At 32.3% G+C, this 21796-nt stretch overlaps 1 protein-coding gene across 1 annotated transcript; it reads right to left on the reverse strand.

Annotated features, from left to right (window-relative positions):
* Positions 1-1462: 1462 nt before the first annotated feature.
* On the reverse strand, positions 1463-14873 carry LOC137918673 (lysozyme-like). The gene is made up of 4 exons (XM_068761544.1): positions 14711-14873; positions 6478-6660; positions 5215-5288; positions 1463-1716 (listed from the first exon to the last, which is right to left on the reverse strand). The coding sequence occupies exons 1-4, from the start codon at positions 14775-14777 to the stop codon at positions 1570-1572; spliced, it is 471 nt and encodes a 156-aa protein (XP_068617645.1). The 5' UTR covers positions 14778-14873; the 3' UTR covers positions 1463-1569.
* Between the last annotated feature and the right edge of the window lie 6923 nt (positions 14874-21796).

A 21796-nucleotide genomic window follows, 5' to 3' on the forward strand; every position in this document is an offset into this window, starting at 1 on the left:
GGCAGCTAGTTCATAGGTGTTTGTAAATACGAGATAGAATACAATAATGTTATAGCAATCTTTAATAGATTGTTTAGCGGATTAACTAGAAATAATGACGTATATTGTTAACGTGGATAAATTTATCCATTACTTTATATATTAATTTAATTATAAAATTATAGATTATTATACTAAATGTCTGATGTCTGATGGATGTGATTCAGAGATTCATAGACAAGCGAAAGTACCCGCCATAGTCCAGTGAATCGGCAAGTTTATGTCGCAGTGAACAGACTAAATAGCTCATAGCAAACAGATGGGCACTGGAGCCTTGGTTCTGGAGTGGAGATCATGGAACGGTAAGCCAAGCGAAAGTCAACAAGGTGGATAGACTATTTTATTAGGTCCTTCATAAGATGCTCCATACAGAGGAGGCCTACATCCAGTGGACGTCCTTTGGCTGAAATGAGGTTGATGATAAAACTGATATTTAATCATTTAAAAGAGAGCTGATCAGACAGAAAATAAAATGTCAGTATGCCGTAACATCCGGAAGGTCATACGGGCAATAAAATGAAAGGCACTAGCAGGTGGGAGAAAGAAAGGGAGACTAAATAAGTGATGACCTGATAACATATCATGAAAAGATTGATTGGCCAAAGGCAGCTACGGCCAATCAGAGAAGAAAATGGAGAAGGCTTTCGGTCAGAGAAGAGTCCATATTCAAAAGTATAAAAATAATTAAAAGCGTTTTAAATGTACATATAAGGATGTGAAATGAAAATAAATATTTTATTTATTTAAAAACTCGTGACCAGGTGACAAAGCGCGCAGAAGATATGGCCGCTGGGGCTTTGGGAGTCTGGAGTGAAGACCATGGACCGGAAAGACAACTGCAGGATATTTGCACACAAGATAGAGCTTAAGATTGTCTATCTTAAATTGGCAGAATGACGGTCCATCGGAAATCTATGGAGGAGGCTTATGTCAACAACATTTGTATAATCGTACATATCTGTATAAAGAAGACTAGAGATTCATTTTTTCATTGCATGATGAAATAATTTTTTTAGCTTTAATTTATTGTTTAAAATTATGAGATACGTAAATAAATTCATGCTCACTGTAAGTTAGAGTTCTATTTAAAATTACAAAACTAAAATGGTGGGTCCGCAGCTCTTTCCTAAAACGTTAAGACGCTAAGCCACCGCCTTTGAAAGTTATAATGATAGGTGAATGTATATTTTTGTCCTATATTTAGTTAAATAATATGTCTAATAGGTACGCAATCTCATAAGACAATTTTAAAAACTATGTAAAAATATATAATGCGATGAAAATTAAAATACGTGTTGTTAAAAAATATTTTATTAAATATATTTTGATCTTAGACAATTTGTTTTTTTATTCTTAAATCTATGATATTAAGGTTTTTTTATTAAAATTTTCAGCAGTCTTTCAATTTCAATGATTCAAAAAATTGTAATTTTACTACTAAACTTTAGCAACTGCATTTTTTACAAGCATGCACTACTGCAATTAATTTCAGTTTTTATTTATTAGGTTGGTAATGTGCATGAGGGAAATTTAACCCTGGAATGAAGCGACGTATGCCAGGCACTGGTTGAAGGTGTTGTAGAATTTGAACGGCAGGTCGCCTTTGCAGCCGTAACCTCCTAGCTTGTGGATGGCGGCGAAGTCGTAACAGTCGATTTGTCCGTCACCGTTGCAATCCTGTAACATTAAAAAACATTTAAATTAAGACTCCATTCTAACAAAATCAAGTAGTAATTTTTTCTGTACGAGGTATTTTAGCTATCATGCCTTCATATAACGTTTCCAATTTTTATCTGAAGGCCATCATGTTCACTGTGTTCCTGATTGAAGATCTTGAGATAGTATACAATTATAAACCCAAAAGAACAAAAGTATGGAATAATACATTGAAATTAGTTTTATGGACATCATCATCTTAATTATTTTAGTTGTATGACTTATGTCCTATGTCCATTATTGAACATAGCTGTTGGATAACAGTGTTCTGCTTCCAGCGTTTACGAACGACCTAAACAAGGTAATTTGTCCATCACAACTACCACGTAGTTGGGTGTCCATTGCCTTTACACCAGAATTTTAAGTCCTCAACGGCCTAGTTCTGGGCACTATGTCCAGTAGTAGATTTCCTATAGCTGGAATTTTATTATGATGATGAAAGAATGTGATGATGACGTAAGACTCGCAAACATATAAACAAGATTTACATAACTTAAACTGGTTTATTGCTGTCAGGCCCATTTCGTAAGACACCGTGTTAGTATATATCATCGCAACATCTATTTCTGTAGCCCAATATTAGTTGCGTAAGCATTGTTGTTTCGTTTTGACGCTGCCCTTCTAAGGCTTGGACTTTTAAAAATGTTTCATGTTTCAAGTTAACACACGTCAATACGCAAGTCATTGTTTTTCAAAACCTTATTTACAATAGCTTCAAGGAGTAATTGGTTCTTATAGGGTTTGTTTTGGGCTCGTCTTAGATCACGGCGCGTTTATACTTTTAATAGGACATCCATTTGATTGTAATTTCTATCAAATAGAGGATAAGCATTGAAGAACGACTCATAATGTGTTGAGGTGCCTCTGATTTGCATTTTCCTATTCGAATTAGTATGTTGTATGTTTTCCTTAATTTTGAAACATAAATAATTGCAAATAATAACCACATGCATGATCCACGACGTAAGTAATATAAAATCTTATGTCGTAACATCAACAGTATTGTAAGAAAAAGAAAAAAAATAGTTTTACGAATTATTACGTCATTATAATGCGATTTACGTTATCCAATGTTTCTAAATGTATATCGAATTTAATAAATCATTTCTTAAAGAAAGGATATGTTATAATCTCAAAGTTTCATCTAATTTTTCAAATGTAAAACAAAAATAGTTTAAACTACCACGAATAAAGAATATGAATGTATTGCGTTTTAATTAACAAGTCTATTTTGAACTAAGCAAACGTTTTGTCTTATTTCATAACATATACCACTAAGGTGACAACGAATGTTACACGAAAACGCCGTTAAAAGTGGGACGATAATTGCCGACGCTGATAGAACATTTATATTATTATCTTTCTGAACTTAACAAGAGGAAAAAAGAAATTTCATCATCATCACTCTAGCAATAAGATAAGGCTACCCCCAGAGGTTTCCTAAGGATCAGTTGGAAGCGGCTTGTTTTCAGCGTCTTCCGATGATCTTAGTAAGTCTGTTCACATTGTAGGTGGACATCACACTGCTATTTCATCTTGCCAATTGCTTTGTTGTTTATACTCGTTTGTTTACGGATCTCCTCATTTCTGATGCCATCTCGTAGAGAAATCCCGAGCCCTCTCGATAAACAATAATATTTACAAAAGACACACTATTACACTTTACATATTTTTGATTTTACTTATATGTTGATTGATTTATTTGTTTAAGTTGAAAGTCATCAATTACCTTTTTTTGGAGTTTTTTATCTCCCCAAAATATTACTTCTAATAGAACTATTCCCTGTAGTACGAAAATCATAATCTTATATGTAACGAAAGAAAACTATTCTTTTTATGTCAGGAATTTCGAACAAATTTACATACATGGTAGCCCTCTTAAAAAGGTTGAAAATAAAATGACTCCATCTATGGTCTAACTAATCCGGTTCCACCGTGACAAATGTTATAACGAAATTGTATTGTTGTTATTTATTCAATGTCGTGGTATTTAGGCGAGTGATGTCATCGTTTGTGGCTGCGCCTTATGCAAATATCAGTTTGACGTGCTGTTCAGTCTATTCGACACGTAGGTACGCCCACTGTCTTGACGGACATTCATAGCGAGTAACGAGTAGAACAGACGAGCTTTGTAATTTTGTTTCTTAATAAAAATGCCGGAAACAGGTTCAAGTATTTCTTGAACAGTATCTTGGACAAAATGCCATTTTGTATTAAGGTTTAATTGGTTTAATAACCAGGAAGTTATTAAGACCACCAATAAAGTAGAGTTCTGTTTAGTTTTTTTTACATTATTATAGTTGACTGATACATAATTCATTTGATAATACACATGATTGGTGTAAAAGTTTTAAAGGGGTAAATGTATAGCTCATTTGTCAGCAAATATCTTTAAAGTTTTTTCATCTATTTCTAATCATCCTGTAGAAAGTGATGTCTCTGAAATATTTATGATATATATAAATATATACATTTAAACATAATAGATTTTTTGTATAAGTAAATGTGCACATATTTATTTATGAGTAAGAATTTGTAAATTTGTCCTCTCTATTCGTATCTATATCTGTGATGGTGTAGATACAATTTTAAAGTGCAAGTGTTTTTTTTTAGTTTTTTTCAAGATCTAGTTCCTTATACCAGTGGCCTTTACCTTTCAAAAGCTGGAATTGATCCAATCACGGATGTATTGTTTAATTGTCTATCGAATAAATATTTCATTTTTTTTCTTGTATCTTGTTATTTAAAGTCCAATATAAGCGGCAAATTATTTACATAATTTGAGATATACAGGGCGATTTTATACCTTTCAATTAATGTATTGCACAACCTATCCAAAAATAAATCATAATAAAATTAATTATTGTTAGATATCTGTCCCTGTAGATTTTGTACCGCCAGAAATTATTGGTCTATCCTATTTGCATAGAAAAAATCAATATAGTTGTAACATGTTTGAGAGTGATCACTTTATACAGGTGTCTAATCTTTCGCTTTGTGTTGATGACATTCTCTCCTTTAAAGCTTTTACACGTATAACAACGCTACCGGGTTATATGTATACTATGCATGAATCGTAATTTTTAATCAACAAATGTACATATAAATATGTATACAAATTATTACCATTATAATGTTTTATGCATATTAAAGTGGATGTTATTGTTTATTTGAATAATTTTATTTTATATGTGAATGATTAAAAGTATATCAATATTTATGTGTTTAAAATCTAAACTTAAAACTTCGTATAAAACTGTCGTCTGTAAAAAACTCACTAGTTATTGTACTTTAAAATTCATTTTGTATATATTTATTAAACAATTTTGTAGCATAATATTGAAATTTTTTGATGTACAAATTATTTTCACATGAGCTTTAATTTATTTTTATATGAATAATTTATTTTTAACGTATTTATGTTGGGTGGTCAAGTTAGGTGGTGGTCAATTTTCATACCTGTCCGAAACGTCTCATGTAGAGTTGGACAGTGTGAGCGGCGCAGCGCGGGTCGTTTGTACATCTGGGATAGGCTGGAAAGATAAATAAAAGGAAATGAAAAAAGGTTGTTGTTATTGTAAAAATCAAAAAAACCTTCTATGATTATTCTAAACTTTTTTATATATTTACCGTAAATAATTAAAATTTTCCATTGCTTTACTTATTTTGGTATTTGTGACGTGTTAACATGACAACATGTGAACCATTAGAAATAATTAAAAAAATATGTACAGAATGTAAATTTATGAACAGTGCCAAGTTATCGTTAAATTTATTGGTATAGTGTTTATTATATAGCTGTTTAGCTAGTAAAAGCAAATAAAATGCAGCAGAAGCTAAAAATTGTCACTGTCTATGTAAATATTTATATTTATTACGAAATATATATCATATATATTATTTAACTTCTTTTATTGCATTTACGATTTTCGAACCTTGGGACCTGTTTGTCGGTTTTATTCTCTAAGATGATCTAATACAGGTTTGACGGAAAAAGAACTGTCATAAGGTTAAGTGGACTTTTACATGTATAACTTCATTTGATGTTCTATGAATATATTTATGTTAACAATAAAGAAATAAGTCTATGAAAGGATATGTAGAGTAAAAACAACGTGTATAGTCCTTCATATGAAAAATTTTGATGCAATAGAAGACTATGTAATGTCATCCTCACCTTCATACACTGATTACGTTATATACGTATACAAGATGTAAATGGTCATAGGCTTCCGTTACATATTTTCTGATAGTCTGGTTAGAAGCAACCTGCATCGAGCTTTTTTCGAAAACCTTAACAAGCTCGCTTGTGGGTGGACTACATACGCAACGCTGGCCATTACTTAGTCTTAACTCTAGAACCTTAAGACTTTATTAGCCATCTGCTTTGTGCCCTATGTAGGCTGTCTAATGCCATTTCAACTTGGCAGTCCGCCGAGCCTTGTCGGTTATTTTCGTTCTGTTATGAAACTCTTCACTCTTGATTCGATATAGATAGAGATATCCCGAGCATCAACCCCCTCCGTGGCTCATTAAGCCACTGTAAAGTTGACAATGGTGCCTGTAGTGATTGAGACAGTTGCGCTGGTAATAATTGGTCGAAAATTTTAGTTTTTTACCACAGGGATATTGGACGAAAATATGTTTCGTACATATGGACAACCCTTGCTATGATTTGATCAATTTTTGTCATTAATAAAGCCTATTCCACTGTAAACTTACCGTCGGGAGAATCAGGCGAGCTTCCGTCAATGGTCGGCTTGCCAGCGTCAGCCCAGTACGCCCATGTGATGCGGAACAGGCCACACGCGTCTCCGTCACACTGGAGACCTTCCTTACATCCAGACACCGCTTGACAGAGACATCCGAGACATACCTCTGTAACTGGCTGCTCCACAGCTAAGCCTAAAAATATAATAATAATATTATTGTTAACTAGCTGCATACCGTCGCCACTACTGGTGGGATTTAATGAATTTTGTGATTGTTATTTCATACAAATTGTGTTTGGTAAAATGAATTTCAAAAAAGTATTCAAAAAATTGTCAAAACCTAAAAAAATATTAAATCTTACTTTATTAATTTTTGACTTTAAAATGAAACCTTTATTCTGGAGAACTTTACGAAAAATCGTTTTCTGAATTTCCATTATTCGCGAATATTAAAATACTGGTCATATCAATATATGGTATTAAAAAATAAATTACATTCCTAATTCAAAGAAACATTTGGATGTTTTGAAATTAGAACGGCAATTAAAACATGTCTTTTTTTAAAAATGTTTATGAGGGAAACTTATTGCTGTTTTCATTATTGTTGATATGTATGATTATGTACTCTATAATACGCATAAAGATGAATAAGCCTACACTAAAATTACATAAGCCCTTGGCCGCTTTTTATTCTTGACGTTGCCATAAATCGATACGAAGGTAATCCAAGATGTTTTGTGGGGAAGGTTGAATTAAGGAAATGTTTAAAAATGGCGAGCTATTTTTGAAAGCCTAAAACTGCATAATCGATGACAATGAATCCATGAGGTCAAGGCATCACGACTAAAGCCACGTAATGCACCAAGCCTTGGCATCTTGAGATCCGGTATGCGTTAAATGAATAACTTTTCTGCAAAGTAGTGCGTCATTTGGAAATATACGTATTACATATCCGCGAGCTTGCATTACTGGCCGCGTTCGTTATATAGCAATTATCGTAGCTTTTATAAAAAAATATCTTTAATTATTTTCCGTCAATAAAGATTACAAGAGCTAAATAATTTATTATAAAGTCTTCTTGTTCCCATCAAGACGTCTCATATATTAAATAACATTTTTGTAGTACAAAAGAAAGCGGTTTGTATAATCTCTCTCTCTCTCTCTCTATATATATATATTTATATATATATATATATATGTAAAACTACGTTTGCAAAACAACGTTTGCGGGATCAGCCCGCAAACGTTGTTTTGCAAAAAAAAATTGACATTTTAATTTACAAATAAAAATTAAGGGTTGATCGTAGAGGGGTGAAAATTTATGGTAGTATGTATTCTTATATGCCCTATCATAAAAAAATAAAAACAAAAAATTTCGTTAAATAAATAAAAAAAATTTTTTAAGTGTGAACAACCTTTATCACTTAGGGGTATAGAAAATAGATAGTAGCCGATTCTCAGACCTACTGAATACGCATATTAAATTTGGTAAAAATCAGACAAGCCGTTTCAGAGGAGTTCAAGTTCGAACACCGTGACACGAGAATTTTATATATTAGATATCAGAGCTAGAGACTCTTAGAGAAAAGTTTTGTTACAAATATTACGATGGTACATATTAGATTGTAAGCAGATGTAGCCCAGTGGTAGAGGACGATCGTGGGTCGCTGGTTCTAGTCTGGGTATACAATCTTATTTAATTATACTTTGCGCATTAACAATTTAGGGTTGCCACACACACACACAAACAAGTTTCCAGAGGATGGGCAGTAGCAACCTCTGCGAACCATATTGCGACACTGCAATCGCCAATCCCCCTGCCACAAAAAAACCGTCAGAGTTTATTATTGGTTATTCTAACATCGAGTTCCGTTCGGAACCCGCGTAGTTTTAAATAGAACAATGTTATTATAAGGTAGGTTAATCTGTTGTGAAATTTAGTTTCTTTCAAATTCGACTCTTAGATGTTGCGTGGAAAATTAAATGATTTTATATTCAATATTAACTGAATATAAATATATTCAAGTCATTAACTTTATTGTAAATAAAATAATTATAGAGAAATCTCAGCACAAAGTAAACATTCCGAGAAATAATTGTTTCACCACAACTAGCCCGTCGTTATGGAAACGAATGATTAATGTTTTTCTTTGTTTAGAACATAGACATCGCATTACTATGTTTCCCAGGCTGTCTTACCTTTACAACAGTAAAAGCATTGTTAGAACAATTTTTTCGCAATCAACGATTTTTTGTCCCTTCGTTGTTTTTAAATCAAAATTTACCGCCTACGTTTTTGTGAAGTATGCACTTTAATATCAATTCGCAAAGTGTTCTAAATGACATTTTAAAATAAAAAAATATAATGATTAAAATGGTAGTTCGAAAATCACATAGCTGTGAAATTGATATTTAGTTTCATTGTCTTTTACGTTTTCTTTATTTCAACCACCATATGATTTTAGACTTTGCTTTTTTAAAAAGAAAATGAAATAAGGATTTTTTAATATGAGAAATGTACTAAGAATGTACACAATTGCGATTTGCCCTATAAATATGGTCATGAATTATGGACACTTAAAAAGGAAAACCAGATGTTCGGTGCAAAAAGGCCTTTTGTACAGAAAGTGTAAATTACTGTAGCTGAAGAAAGAGAAACTAGGTATGGTTCAGGACAGATAAAAGTGACGAAATCTCGTTTTGAACCTAGGTTTTATTTTGACGGAGGACAAGAGGAGTACGTAAGTACTAACGAAGAAATAAATCATTTAGAACTATTTATTTCATTATACAGGGTGATTACCCTGAAATATGTTTAATATGTAGTAAAACTCTTTTTCTGACATTATTATAATTAAGTTGTTTATTGTTTCTAAAAACCATTGATTTTTAGATAGAGTGTACTTACATGTAATTGAAAGCAAATGAGCTTATATATACATTCACCCTTGCATATCTTTTATACCGATGATCAATTACTTTGTATGTAGAATGGTTCATCAACAGTGATCGCCTCCACAATCATCAAGAGTTAAGGCGTATTAATTAGTTATTCAGGACAACACGGATAATGCCAATATGATTATAATAAATAGACAAATCAAGTTACGTGTTGACAAGGTCTTGAACATACAATTACGCACATGCATATTAAATAAGTATTTTAAGTTATGGATATACAATGCGGAAGCTGTGACGATTTTTTTCTGATTTCTCGTTGAATTATACAACAATGTTATAGGGAATTATTATATTATCAGTGGAAACAAATGGAATTTTTTAAACATTCAGTTGTTCAAGTAAAGATCAGGATTAATCTAATAGTAAATTACTTGCTTCGCCTACATAACATATTTTAAATATTAGATTTCATTTTACAAAAGTTATAGAAATCTTTCTAGGCTTTCTTAAGTTATAAATGGTGTAACTATCACTTTTATAGTATTCCTGGTGATACTGTTGCAAATCAAAGGAGGCGGTCTTTGTCTAGAATTATACGTCCTACGGCTGAAAGACGATGACATTATTGTCTTGTAGTATTATGTTAAATAATCAAAATAGCTAAGTCAAAATAGTTAAATAATCGAGCACAAATAAAATAAAAATCAGAACGTTTTCTCAGTTCATAGATCTTTTTTTTTTAAATTTAAGGGTCTTTTTATATTTCCTCTTGTCAGGAACGGTGTCCGAAAAAAATCTGTACCATATTGTTAAAAGAAACTTTTAAAGTTTTACTTTTAGAAGCGTATTAAATAAGGAATAAAGTTTTATTAGCCCAGTAGTGTCTCCAGCTTTAATAAACATCACACTATCTACTATTTTCATATACTTTAAGCTTAAAAACAGTGAATATATTGATCATTTGTTAGCATAAACTTTAAGAAATTTACATCTATTTTCAAACATACTGCATAAAGAAATCGCTCTGAAATGTTTTACAATCATTATTTTTTTATTGTAATACGACAGGCCAATGACTTCTGGCAGTATAAAGTCATGCAAGGACAAATGGTTAACAACTATGAATTTTAATATGTAGTAATCCGAGTTATAAAAATATTTCTAACTATATTTAATTATTACGTTAATTATTATCTCTGAAGCTATTGATTTTTAGGTCAGGTACCATAGATTAATTGACAGCAAATAATCTATACATTCAACCTTTTAATGTTTCATTTTTCATTACATCTTTAACGAATCATCTTGTATAGGTATATCGAATTCGAGACTACACTGTAAAATATTGACTGATGTTTTATCAACAATAATAGACATGAAAATGACCTTTGAAATAACTTAAGTGTCGTATTATGGGTACGCACAGGGCGCTGCTGCACATCGTATGGAAATTAGTTTATGATAATCCTATATAATTAATACACAAAATGTGAATTATATAAGTGTATATTCCGGGAATCGAACTCGTGACCTACGCTTGCAAGTCTCAGTCCTCTACTGCTGCAACATATATATATATATATATATATATATATATATATATATATATATATATATATATATATGTATATATATATATATGTATATATATATATATATATTAATAATCGTAAAAAATATTTTTTTCTCTCTCTTTGCCTTTTTTTAATCTTGCTTTTCTCGGTAATGGCATAGGTAATGATTATTAATTAAAAAATAATTTAGACTAATAATTGTCGCTCCTATAAAGCAAACCCCACTAGAGGATAGTACTAACACCGTTGGAAACAAATGATCTAGAGATAAGACGTTGTTCCACGGAACACTAAATTTAAAAACATACATTACGTCATTAACAGAGTTATTAGAGCTTACATCAATGAAATTTTTGTATTATATATTAGTATAATGATTCGATAATACAGTTGCGTGAAAAATTGACAAAGGTAATATGTAACACTATTTATAAATACAAGTATAGGATCCAGTTGACAAGTCAACCGGTCCTCAACTGGTCCTCGGATATCGCACAACCTGACGGGTCACATATTTCACAAGTCGTTTATACCGTAGGTATAAAAACTAGTATGGAAAATGCGTTGAAATAATTTATGATTCACTTCACTAAAAGTTTTGGTGATGTAAATAAAATTCTTGAGCTTCAGTTGATAATTGTACAATAGTCAGTAAAAAATAGCTAATTGTAATTGTTTTTTGATGATGGGCGGCTCTGTGTATACTCCGTGTACATATTGTGAACGCCAACCCGTTTGTCAAGCGTTGCGTGTAAAGTACATTCCTCCATAGATATTATACCTTTGGCCATAGAAGGCCTAATGGCTTGTAGTGGTCACCTATGTGCTGAAACGACGACCCTTTGTCAGGGAGAGATAGAGAGAGAATTATTTTTTTACGATTATCAATTTATAAAGGAAACATATGAAATTGGTATAATTAACTACTATGTAAAAAGGGGTGTAGGAATTAAATTTAATTGTACAGAATTGGGATGATAATAGGTTTGCTCTAAAGGAACCTTTAATCATTGAAGTTTATATACTGTATTATTTACAGGAGGTTATATAACATATCTATTTACATTCAATAGCAAATCGCTTATAACTTCATCTACGCAATTTGTTTGTACGGGTTAAAGTTTATCGTAGCAGTAAGTGAATCAAGGAGATTAAGATAGGTATTTTTCCATTAATTACCATCAATGCATGCAAACAGGAATCACTGGGAATGAAGATTACTTGGAAATTTTAAGTAAACAATAGATTAAGTTACTATTTACTTTCTGTATTAAAAACAACGATAATTAATTATGCAGATCGTGTTTTATTTCTTAACTTACTTGTTTTGCATTTTTTACAGGCGTAATAGATAACATATATAAATAAATGAAATCGAGAGCTTCAGAACAATGAAAAATTTAAAAACAGAATTATTATTATGCTACATGCATTCAAAAGACGATCATGACTGTATTCTAAATTCGATTTATAATGTAAAGATAAGTAAAAAAGCTAAGTCTCTTTAGGAAAGTATTTTTTTTATTAGTGCAAGCAATTTAATACAGGCTCGCTAGAATTACACTTAATTCATGTAAATTAAAAAACGTTAACCATCGCTGTTCTATGGGATAGCGAAATTATGTTTATGGTTTTTTTATTATTCTAACTTCATAATCCAATGACTATGTTTATTCTATAGTTAACTTATTTAAAAACTTAGTCATTATAATTTTAATATATTGCACAAGGAACTAAAGGCGCAAGGTCTCTTTTTTTACTAACTTAAAAGGAAGTTAGTTGTTTAAATCTATTTTAATTCAATTTATATCGAATATACGCAAAGTAAGTATTGATATAATACAGGTTTATTGGTTATAACTGTAAAAGCTTCAAACGTGTTATTCATTTGCTCACAGTCACTGAATGCTAATATTTTAAGAAAGAACGCTGTTAATATTTCGTTAAAAATATTAAAATAAATTATCGTTAGCTATCTTTTATATTTAAACCCTGTTCTTCACCCAAAATACTGCTAAAAGGAACTGTAACACAAAATAGATAATAACTAAACATTAAAAAAATTATATAAAGGTACAATAGGCGGTCTTATCGCTCGACGTCTTCTCCAGACAGCCTTTTGGAAGAAAATAAGACATGAAAAAATATATTTTACACGAAAAAGGTATTACATAAATACGAATAATAATCAATCTTATATTTTAGAGGCCACGGAATTGATCTTTTACCACATGATGTGGTAAAAAAGCACAACTATATATTCCTTACATAGAAGTGACCTGAACATATCATAGCTATCTGTGCTAGCAGACTGTACTGTCAAAAGTTATTGGCCTGACACATTCCGATAGTAAAAAATAATAATTTATATAATTATGATAACTTTATAAAGGTTGATTGGGAATTGGTGTAAAACCTTTAAAGTTATTCGTTGATAAGTGAGTAATACATTCACCTTTATAAAGCCTTTAATCTATAGCATATCACCCTGTATATTCCTAGATGTATTTTAAAGAAATCGATATTTACTAACAATAGGTAGTTAATGATATAATAAGTAATTGATTACATGGTTAACTGTAGTTACCTTTTTTGTGTCTTCATAACGCAACATTTATGGAACAATTGGATTATGCAAATTAGTTCGGAATAATGCAAATTATACGGAAGATGCTTTGATTTTATTTTCGAGTTAGACTGACTCACATGATTATCTGACGTTAGATACATAGGCCTTGATATTTATTAATGTTCCGTTTAGTTATATATTTTCGATTTGTATTACATACTAGGAATTTGTAAGTTTATTTTGTTAAAGGCCGTTTCTCACTACGTAGTTTACTACGCGTGAGTGTTAAGTAAAACTAGGTTCCGGTTTAAAAATGATTTAAGTGTATTAGTAATAATCATTTGTTAATTAATTGCTCAAGGTAGTGAGTGAAAACGTCTTACATAACAGATTTCTGTATTTAGAAACCCCAAACATATTGTATTTTTATTTGGTATACATTACATTATGTGTACAACTTTCTATAATTAAACAATGTTATAAATTTTAAAATAGCAGCTGTTATAAGTTACGCTTTGATTATTTGAAAACGAACGAACATTTTTTCCCTATTTACTCAACTTATCCAGAATTTGAATATATTCATTTTCCTATTTATAAGGTATTGCAAAATTGCATTGTTCCTACATATATTTAAATTAAAACTTATATGTTTTAAGTTCAAATTATACAAAAATGTAGTTTACATATGACAAAAGAAATGGAATAAACTCTACGCTAAACTGTTAGTATATAAGATTTTGAAAGGTAGTGCTAATTTTGATCTTTTAATTATATATCAGTGTATTATATATATCAATCATTAATGAACATAGTGAGAACATCTAATACTGCAATAAAGATTAATAAAAAAATAAAGGCGAAAAAAATAATATTAATTGATGTATTCTTTAAATTCATAATCAAAATATCTCCACTCAAGTAGATATTTACTCGAACTTTTAATTGTTAATTATTTTAAGATTTCAAATGGTAAGCGATCATGAGCTCGGAATGCTGATCTGCTGAGAAAAGCCAACTGGAAACATAATTTCTCTTACTCAACTTCCTTTTATACGATGTAAAACTAAGATTGTATTGTTATAAGAACATCGGTCAAGAACATCACTCAAGGAAATAACGATATTTCCTTCCATTCATATATTTTTCAATAATTTTAATTTGCGTTAAAACGTAAGATTAAAAATAACGTTACATACCAACATCGGCGGCGGCGAAGCCGAAAAGCATCAATATGGCACTGAACTTCATCAAGGCGGATGCCATTGTGGCGGAATTAAAAAAGTATGTATAAATAAAGAAACAGAATAGTATGAAACGTGTTTTAAGCGCGGGCAAACGTTGCCGACTGACATTGAAATGGTCTCGAGACCTCTTTTATGGTCGACGCAGCCTGATTCACCATCTTTTAAATTATCAAAAATTGCCGCGTTCGTTTTGTAATTTCTTACTATCATGTTACTAACGTGTATGGTTTGACAAACATAGGTGGAGTACTTGAAATAAATAATATTATATATACAATATGGTAACAAAGTCAAGGTCGCGGAAAGTCACTGGATGAAATAGAAGAATTCACCGCGTGATCGAATCAGAAATGTGTATATCCGCAGAAGAATCAAGGTCTAAAGTGGCAGTTGGCGAGCACATCGTTCGTGCATCCGCCGACCATTGGAGCCAAAAGGTTCACGAGTGGCTACCACAAGATAGACCACGCGGTGTTGATAGGCTCTCCACTAGCTGAAACGAGGATATAGTCAAGGTTGGCGTGAGTTGATGAATACGGGCAGAGCAAGCTTTGCATTGGTTGTCTACCGGTTAACATGATGATGAAAGGATCACCATTTTAGATTTCACAGTGACGTGCGAAAACATCGTTCGTATTACATAATCTTGTCATGTTCATAAGAGTAACCGCATTGTTATGGGTATGGCATGTAACTTCCAAATGGGTGAACTCGCTTTGTCATCAACGCATATTTGTGTCAAGTTTACACTTGACCACTTGCCTTTTAATGAATATGAATTTAAATGATTTGATTTTTGCAAAATATTTTTTAATATTTATATGGTTATAGTATAATATTTATTTAAATGATAAAAATTTTGTTTAGTATTGGTTTATGTTTTTTTAATATTGGAAGTCTCTGAATGAGGGAGCCGTCAACGTGGCTATGTACATGATGATTTTGATGACGTGATTGTTACTAATTTGTAATCGATTTAATTATTACATAATTTACCTTCAATTCTTAGTACCTGAAGTATTATATTCTTACTATTATGAATTATATTTACATGTACATGATTTTTCATTTACACATTGTTATTCTAATCAGATTTTTAATATATATATATAATTATATATATATATATATACACATATATGCATTCGTATATGTATGTATATTATACATAAATATTTTTTTACATCTTGATGAATTTGCAAACGCCTTTTAGGCAGTAGAATAACCTAGGTAAAAATAATGGCTTAAATACTATATTGACTGCGTTTGGTTCCAACTTTCTTGATATTGTTCTTGGTTCCGGAATTGGTATCGTGTAAACAGTTTGCGCTTACCGGTTCGTGGTCTCCATTCCAGAACCCAAAGAGCCCGGCGGTCATTTACATAGCGCGCTACGTTCTACGCCAGACTACTGCCAGTTCAACTTATCAATCCGCTCGGCTATGTCACTTTCCCTCGTCTATGGACAGCCTTAAAACTGATTCGGTTTCGTAGAGAAAGTTGATAAAAGACCTCATTAAGGTCGCCGGATAACGCTGAACACTAGGTCTTATTTGAAATCTTTGGGGGCGTGGCTGTGTCCAGCTGCAGATGTCTTATATCGGAAATGATGGTGATGATTTTAAAATAGTTCGTTGTTATAATATATATTATTAGAAAATGTCGTAGAAAATCTAATTAAATTTACTTTTAAGTTCTTGTACAAATTCTGACTAATTACTGGATTTTCAAGTAACAGAATTTGAAATTTTGAATAATACGATAGTTTATCTGTCAAATCCTGTGGTTATTTAAAAAAAAAGTTTTTATAACTTAAGGATTACTATCTTGATAGTTATTTTGCGTTGACATACAAATTGTTACCTAAAGAGACATTTGAATAATCGAGTATACAGAAAAATAAAATACTAATTGCTCAAGTTTACCGTATGAAATTGATTTTTAAACTTCTTATAGGATATTTTTTTATGAAGTCATTGTATATCTTTACGTTGTCAGTCGATAGACGTCCTACTGCAAGGCCCAGGCCTCCCCCAAACATCACCTCGACCCGGTCTTGCGGTGCCCGCATCTAGTGACTTTTCATGACCTTGACTGTGTTGTCGATTCACATAGTTGGCGGGCCTACCTACGTCGCTTCTACCTGCTCGAGGTGGGTCTTACGGGCGCCGTGCCCCTTCCAATGTCACTTCAGCCGAACAAATTTGTACTTATTAAATTCTTTATAGTTGAGAATATATTAAATGTAATTTTAAATTGTTTGTTTTATCGTACAGCTAAAATTAAAGAAAAAATTGTTAATAAAATATGTAACGGGTTCATAATAAAATCGAAATGAAATGCTAGGAATAAAAATATTGAAATCATCTCATGAATTCTCCGTAAGCGAAGTAATAATCGATTACTAATCATAATACCCATAACCAGGATCCGGCGACTCGTTTTATAACTATGATATCATTTTTACTCGTATTCATTGCCATCATTGATAAATTATTAATACGCAACATTATTTCTTTGACATTTAACAACTAAAGATACTTAAAAAATATTTATCATATCTAATTTTTTATTTTACACTACATTTTTGTGAAATATATTTATTTTTATCAATTATTCAATGTAGACTCATGGATGGCTATGACCGGTGTTTCATTGCGTGTTCGAATCAGAAATGATTAGATCCGCAGAAGAACCAAGGTCAGCGACCCAGCTTGAAGAGTTGCTCGTCAGAAATGGCAGTGGGCGGGGCCGAAAGGATCTTTAGTGGTGATCACGAACCGGTAGACCGACAGCGTATTCAAGGTCACGGGATGTTGCTGGATGCGAGCAACGCAAGACCGGCCATCATGGCGACCAGTCATGGGGCTTGCAGTGTTTTTTTATTAGTTCTTACTTGTATCGCCATAGTGTTTTGCTTACGTTTTTTTACACGTTTACTGAATGTAAACAGATGGGCAGTCGCTATTTGATACAGATCTTCTGCCACCTGCAAGTCATGCGGCAGCCTGTTATTATGTACAAACTTTCTTATGGGATAGAATTTATTTACATTAAAAATAATATTTATGACTATTACTAGCTTTCATTCATTTCTACATTACATTTCTTATAATTTATTTGAAGTCGCTACCCAAGCACTAAAGACCGTTAATTCCCTTAAGATTTAAAACGATATACCGGGCCAGCTCAAAATAAAAGTTTGGAGTAAATTTAATTTTCAGGAGGTCCGATAAGTTGAGCGATGGCATATCATTGTTTTCGCAAAGGGTTACGTGGTTACGTATTTTGGATACGATTCGATCTAAATAAGTGTTGAAAAGTCTGGTAGTGAGGAGTCGTCACAAGGGCATAGCTGTCAAATATTCTAATACAGTGCAGTTACTGCTCGCAATACCCGTGCCTGCTTAGCAGTTCCGAGGTATGAAAAGATGTTTTGATAAGTTTCAGTGTCCTTTGGTGTGTTGATCCTAAGCAGAGGTTTCCCGTATCTAGTTTGCCAAACGCGGTTGTGTTTGGCGCTGACTCCACTCTTCACGAAGCTCACTGGGTAGGAAGCGTTCGCCGGTGTAGTGCCTTGCGGCGGCGCTTTTAGCTGCCAATTTAGTTGCCTTCTTACCAATGAAATCTGTTTGATTCTTAAGTAAAATGTAAGGTCTGCTAGACGTACGTTCGTGTATCAAAGTGTAAATTTGTATGTTGCTTCGATTCCATAGTGTGACGATAGCCGATTGCTAATCTGTGTAAATAATGGTTTTTTTCGTCAGTGTGTGTTGAACTAGCCCAAAAGCAGGCTTTCAAAATCGCGTGGAGCCCGGCTTAGAAAACCGAGCAATGAAGTCTCTATTTTTTGAAAGCTATCTGGCGGCCTTCCAGGTAAGCAACGAATGCACCATGCAAACCTTGCACCCATTAGTGTTTTTTTGCACGTGCACAAAAAATCTTTAAGGATATAAAAATTGCTTTTTATCTTATTCTACTACAGATAGGCATTAAAACCCATTATGTTAAGTAAACTAGACTAAATGAAAAGCTTTTAAAATATTACACATTGCCCCAAAATCAAATTTTAGATCTACACGTTATCTTACCTGACATACCGATATAATTCATTAATTAATACTAAATGTATTTAGTATTACCCTTTTTACAATATATGTAATGGCAGACTTAATACCTTATTTTTTATATTCTCTACCAGTCAACCCAATTAATTTTATACGCAATCTTAAACACAGAAAGAGGGATTAGTATGGATCTTTTATACAGTCCATCTTGGTGTATGCCACGAATGTCAATTGTATTATTGAATTACTACTATGTACTATTTTATTTTTTAATTTTTAGAGGCAGGCAAATGGCTCTATAAAATCATAGTACGATGATGTTAGATTTTGTATTTCAAAACCACAGAGAGTATGGTAGTGCTTTTGGTTTCTTTTGTTTCTTTAAAGTGTAAAAACAATAGAAGTTTTGTATTAACTAGTCAAAATCCTCTTTCCGTATTCAGTTTTCGCTTAAATTAAAAATATTGAGAAATTAAGTTAAAGACATATTCGCTTTATGTTCGTTTATGAATTTGACTCTAGCGAGAAATTCAAAGGTGATCTAGCTATACAAGCTTACGATTGCTTTATGATCACAGGCCACTTTTTGTACTTATTTTTCCTTACATCGATTCTTCTTTTAACGTTATAAATATCACGTCCTCTAAATTCTTTATTTTAAAAACTTTTTATGCGTTTATATAAAGCAGAATTGAAACTTGTTATTAAAATATACCTGAGTTAACGTGTGGGTGCAATTTAGGGAAAAAAAATTCTCTGTCTCACTTCTGAGACACTCCTGACCTTTTAGCGTCGCTGTTTTTAATAATTACCGATCAAAGAGGCGTGATTAGTGTTTATCTTTATTAATTCCAAATTGTATCGCCAGGGAGTTTTGCTTACAATTTTTTTTCTTGTGTTAACTATGCGCCGGCAGTTGGAAGAGAGATTGCCGCAATTTGATACGGATCTTTCAACATATATATATATGAAGGAGTCCTATGGTGTGTCGACCCTAAGTTCTCGTATCTATCCTGTCAGTTTCTTCTTTCTGCTCCAGACATTTATGTTGTGAGTGGTGCATATTTATTCAGAACAGCTCATTGGAGTCTTTGGTCTCTAACCATTGACTTTATAGTGACAATGAGTTTGTGGCAAGCAGCATTGCCCTTTACTAAACGCACTACACTATATCGCGCGAGACGGCTGCACAGGCGCGCGAGGCAAGCGCAGCGGCCCCGAGCTAGTTGGCCGCCGAGCTAGACAGAGTGCTCTGGCAGACTTCCGCACTACCTAACGTCGCTCCGGAGTGCCACGCTTATACCCTCTATTTTGGTCCATTTAACTACTACAGGGCACTAAATTTAGACTTTGATTTTGCCGTCTATAATATTAGAACCCGTTAAAAGTTTCTGGAGGTAGACGACAGGTTGGGTCGGGAGATGTTTCCGAAGAACTTGAAGATCCTGTAAAAGCATATGTTTGAGGACTTCGGTTTCTTATACAAATTCAGTGCTGCTGTTCATGGGGAGTGTATTAGTTTCCGCCAGCACAACAACACTTAATTAACAAAAGAAAACTAGATTGTCGTCCCTCACGTTCAAGCAGATATAGTTCTCCATCCAAATTGCGTTCAAAAATGTTTTCTATACAAAGCTAACACTTCGAATTTAACTAAACATGCTTACAGGTATACTCTATTTAGTTGTTATTCTCTTCTTCTTTTCTCTTTATTATTGTTAAACAAATATGTTTTGTTACGTTATATACAAAAAAATAACAGTTTTCTTCTGTGAAATACCCTCTTAAAATTTTGGATTCGCATTATATACGTTGACAACATGTAAATAAAATCGAAAACATAATGACATCAACATCAATATTGTTATTTATAACGTAATGAATAAGTCAAAAAGGGTATGAATGCTGAAACGCAAGGTCGTATAAATAAACAAGTTGCAAGTGTGTAGTAGTGAATATCCACGCATTGGAATACTAAACCTTGACAAATTGACGAGCAGGATGCGATCGCTACGGGCCTGTGCCAAGTAAGGAAGAAATTTGCATACTAAGTGCTTGCTTTCGTCTACAATGAAATCCCTTCATTCACTCTTATTTTTTGTATTTATACTCATAATGATGTCCTGAATAATTATTATAGCACACTGGTACTAAATCTATGTACAGAGTGATTGATTATAGGTGTATAAGGGGTGAACGTACAGGTCAAATAATGTAAAGAACAAAAAAAAAACAATGGCATTAAAAAAAACTTTTACATCGTATGTAACACTTCACTCTTCTTCCTATTCTGCTATCTAAATCTGAACTTAAAGATAGACCATGCCTCAGCAATTTATTCTGCATTAGAACCTCTTAATACAAGATAAGATGTAAGGCTTTAAAAGGGTGAATGCATAGTTCTTTTGCTATTAATGAATGATATACCCTATCTGAAAATCAATGGTTTCAGAGGTAATAAATAACGTAATGATTATACATTAAAAAAGTGTTTTCTAAATTCGGATTACTCTATGTACTGTAATTACGTATTATCTCCTTTTTGACTTTTTACTGTTATAATGCATTGGCCTGTCGCATTCTGATATTAAAAATATTATGGTAACATTATTAAAATTAAAGTGAGATAGTTTAGAGCTATTACATATGATTGGTTATAAAGATTCATAACCAATCACCTATTATTTTATATACATATAAGAGGTTTCCGCCTATGTACTGACTAATCAAGACATCTCTGGAAGCATACCATAATCATCATAGTTTAGAGGCTTGAAAATTGGTAGGTATATTCCTTACGCCTGGAGGTCAATAATTTGTAAGATTTTACGAAATTACACTTACAACTAGGGTTTATAGCCGTTTGTTAAATAAAGTTATATATTACCAATAAAGGTAATATTTAACATATTTGCAAGGAGACAGAGATTATTTTAAATATGGCTAATATTTTATATAATTGTTATACTAT

The sequence above is a fragment of the Battus philenor genome, unplaced genomic scaffold (genome assembly GCF_028537555.1).
Source record: "Battus philenor isolate CCGP_79_NKW_IND1 unplaced genomic scaffold, ilBatPhil1.0.hap1 SCAF_15, whole genome shotgun sequence".
NCBI classification, from domain to species: Eukaryota; Metazoa; Arthropoda; class Insecta; order Lepidoptera; family Papilionidae; genus Battus; species Battus philenor.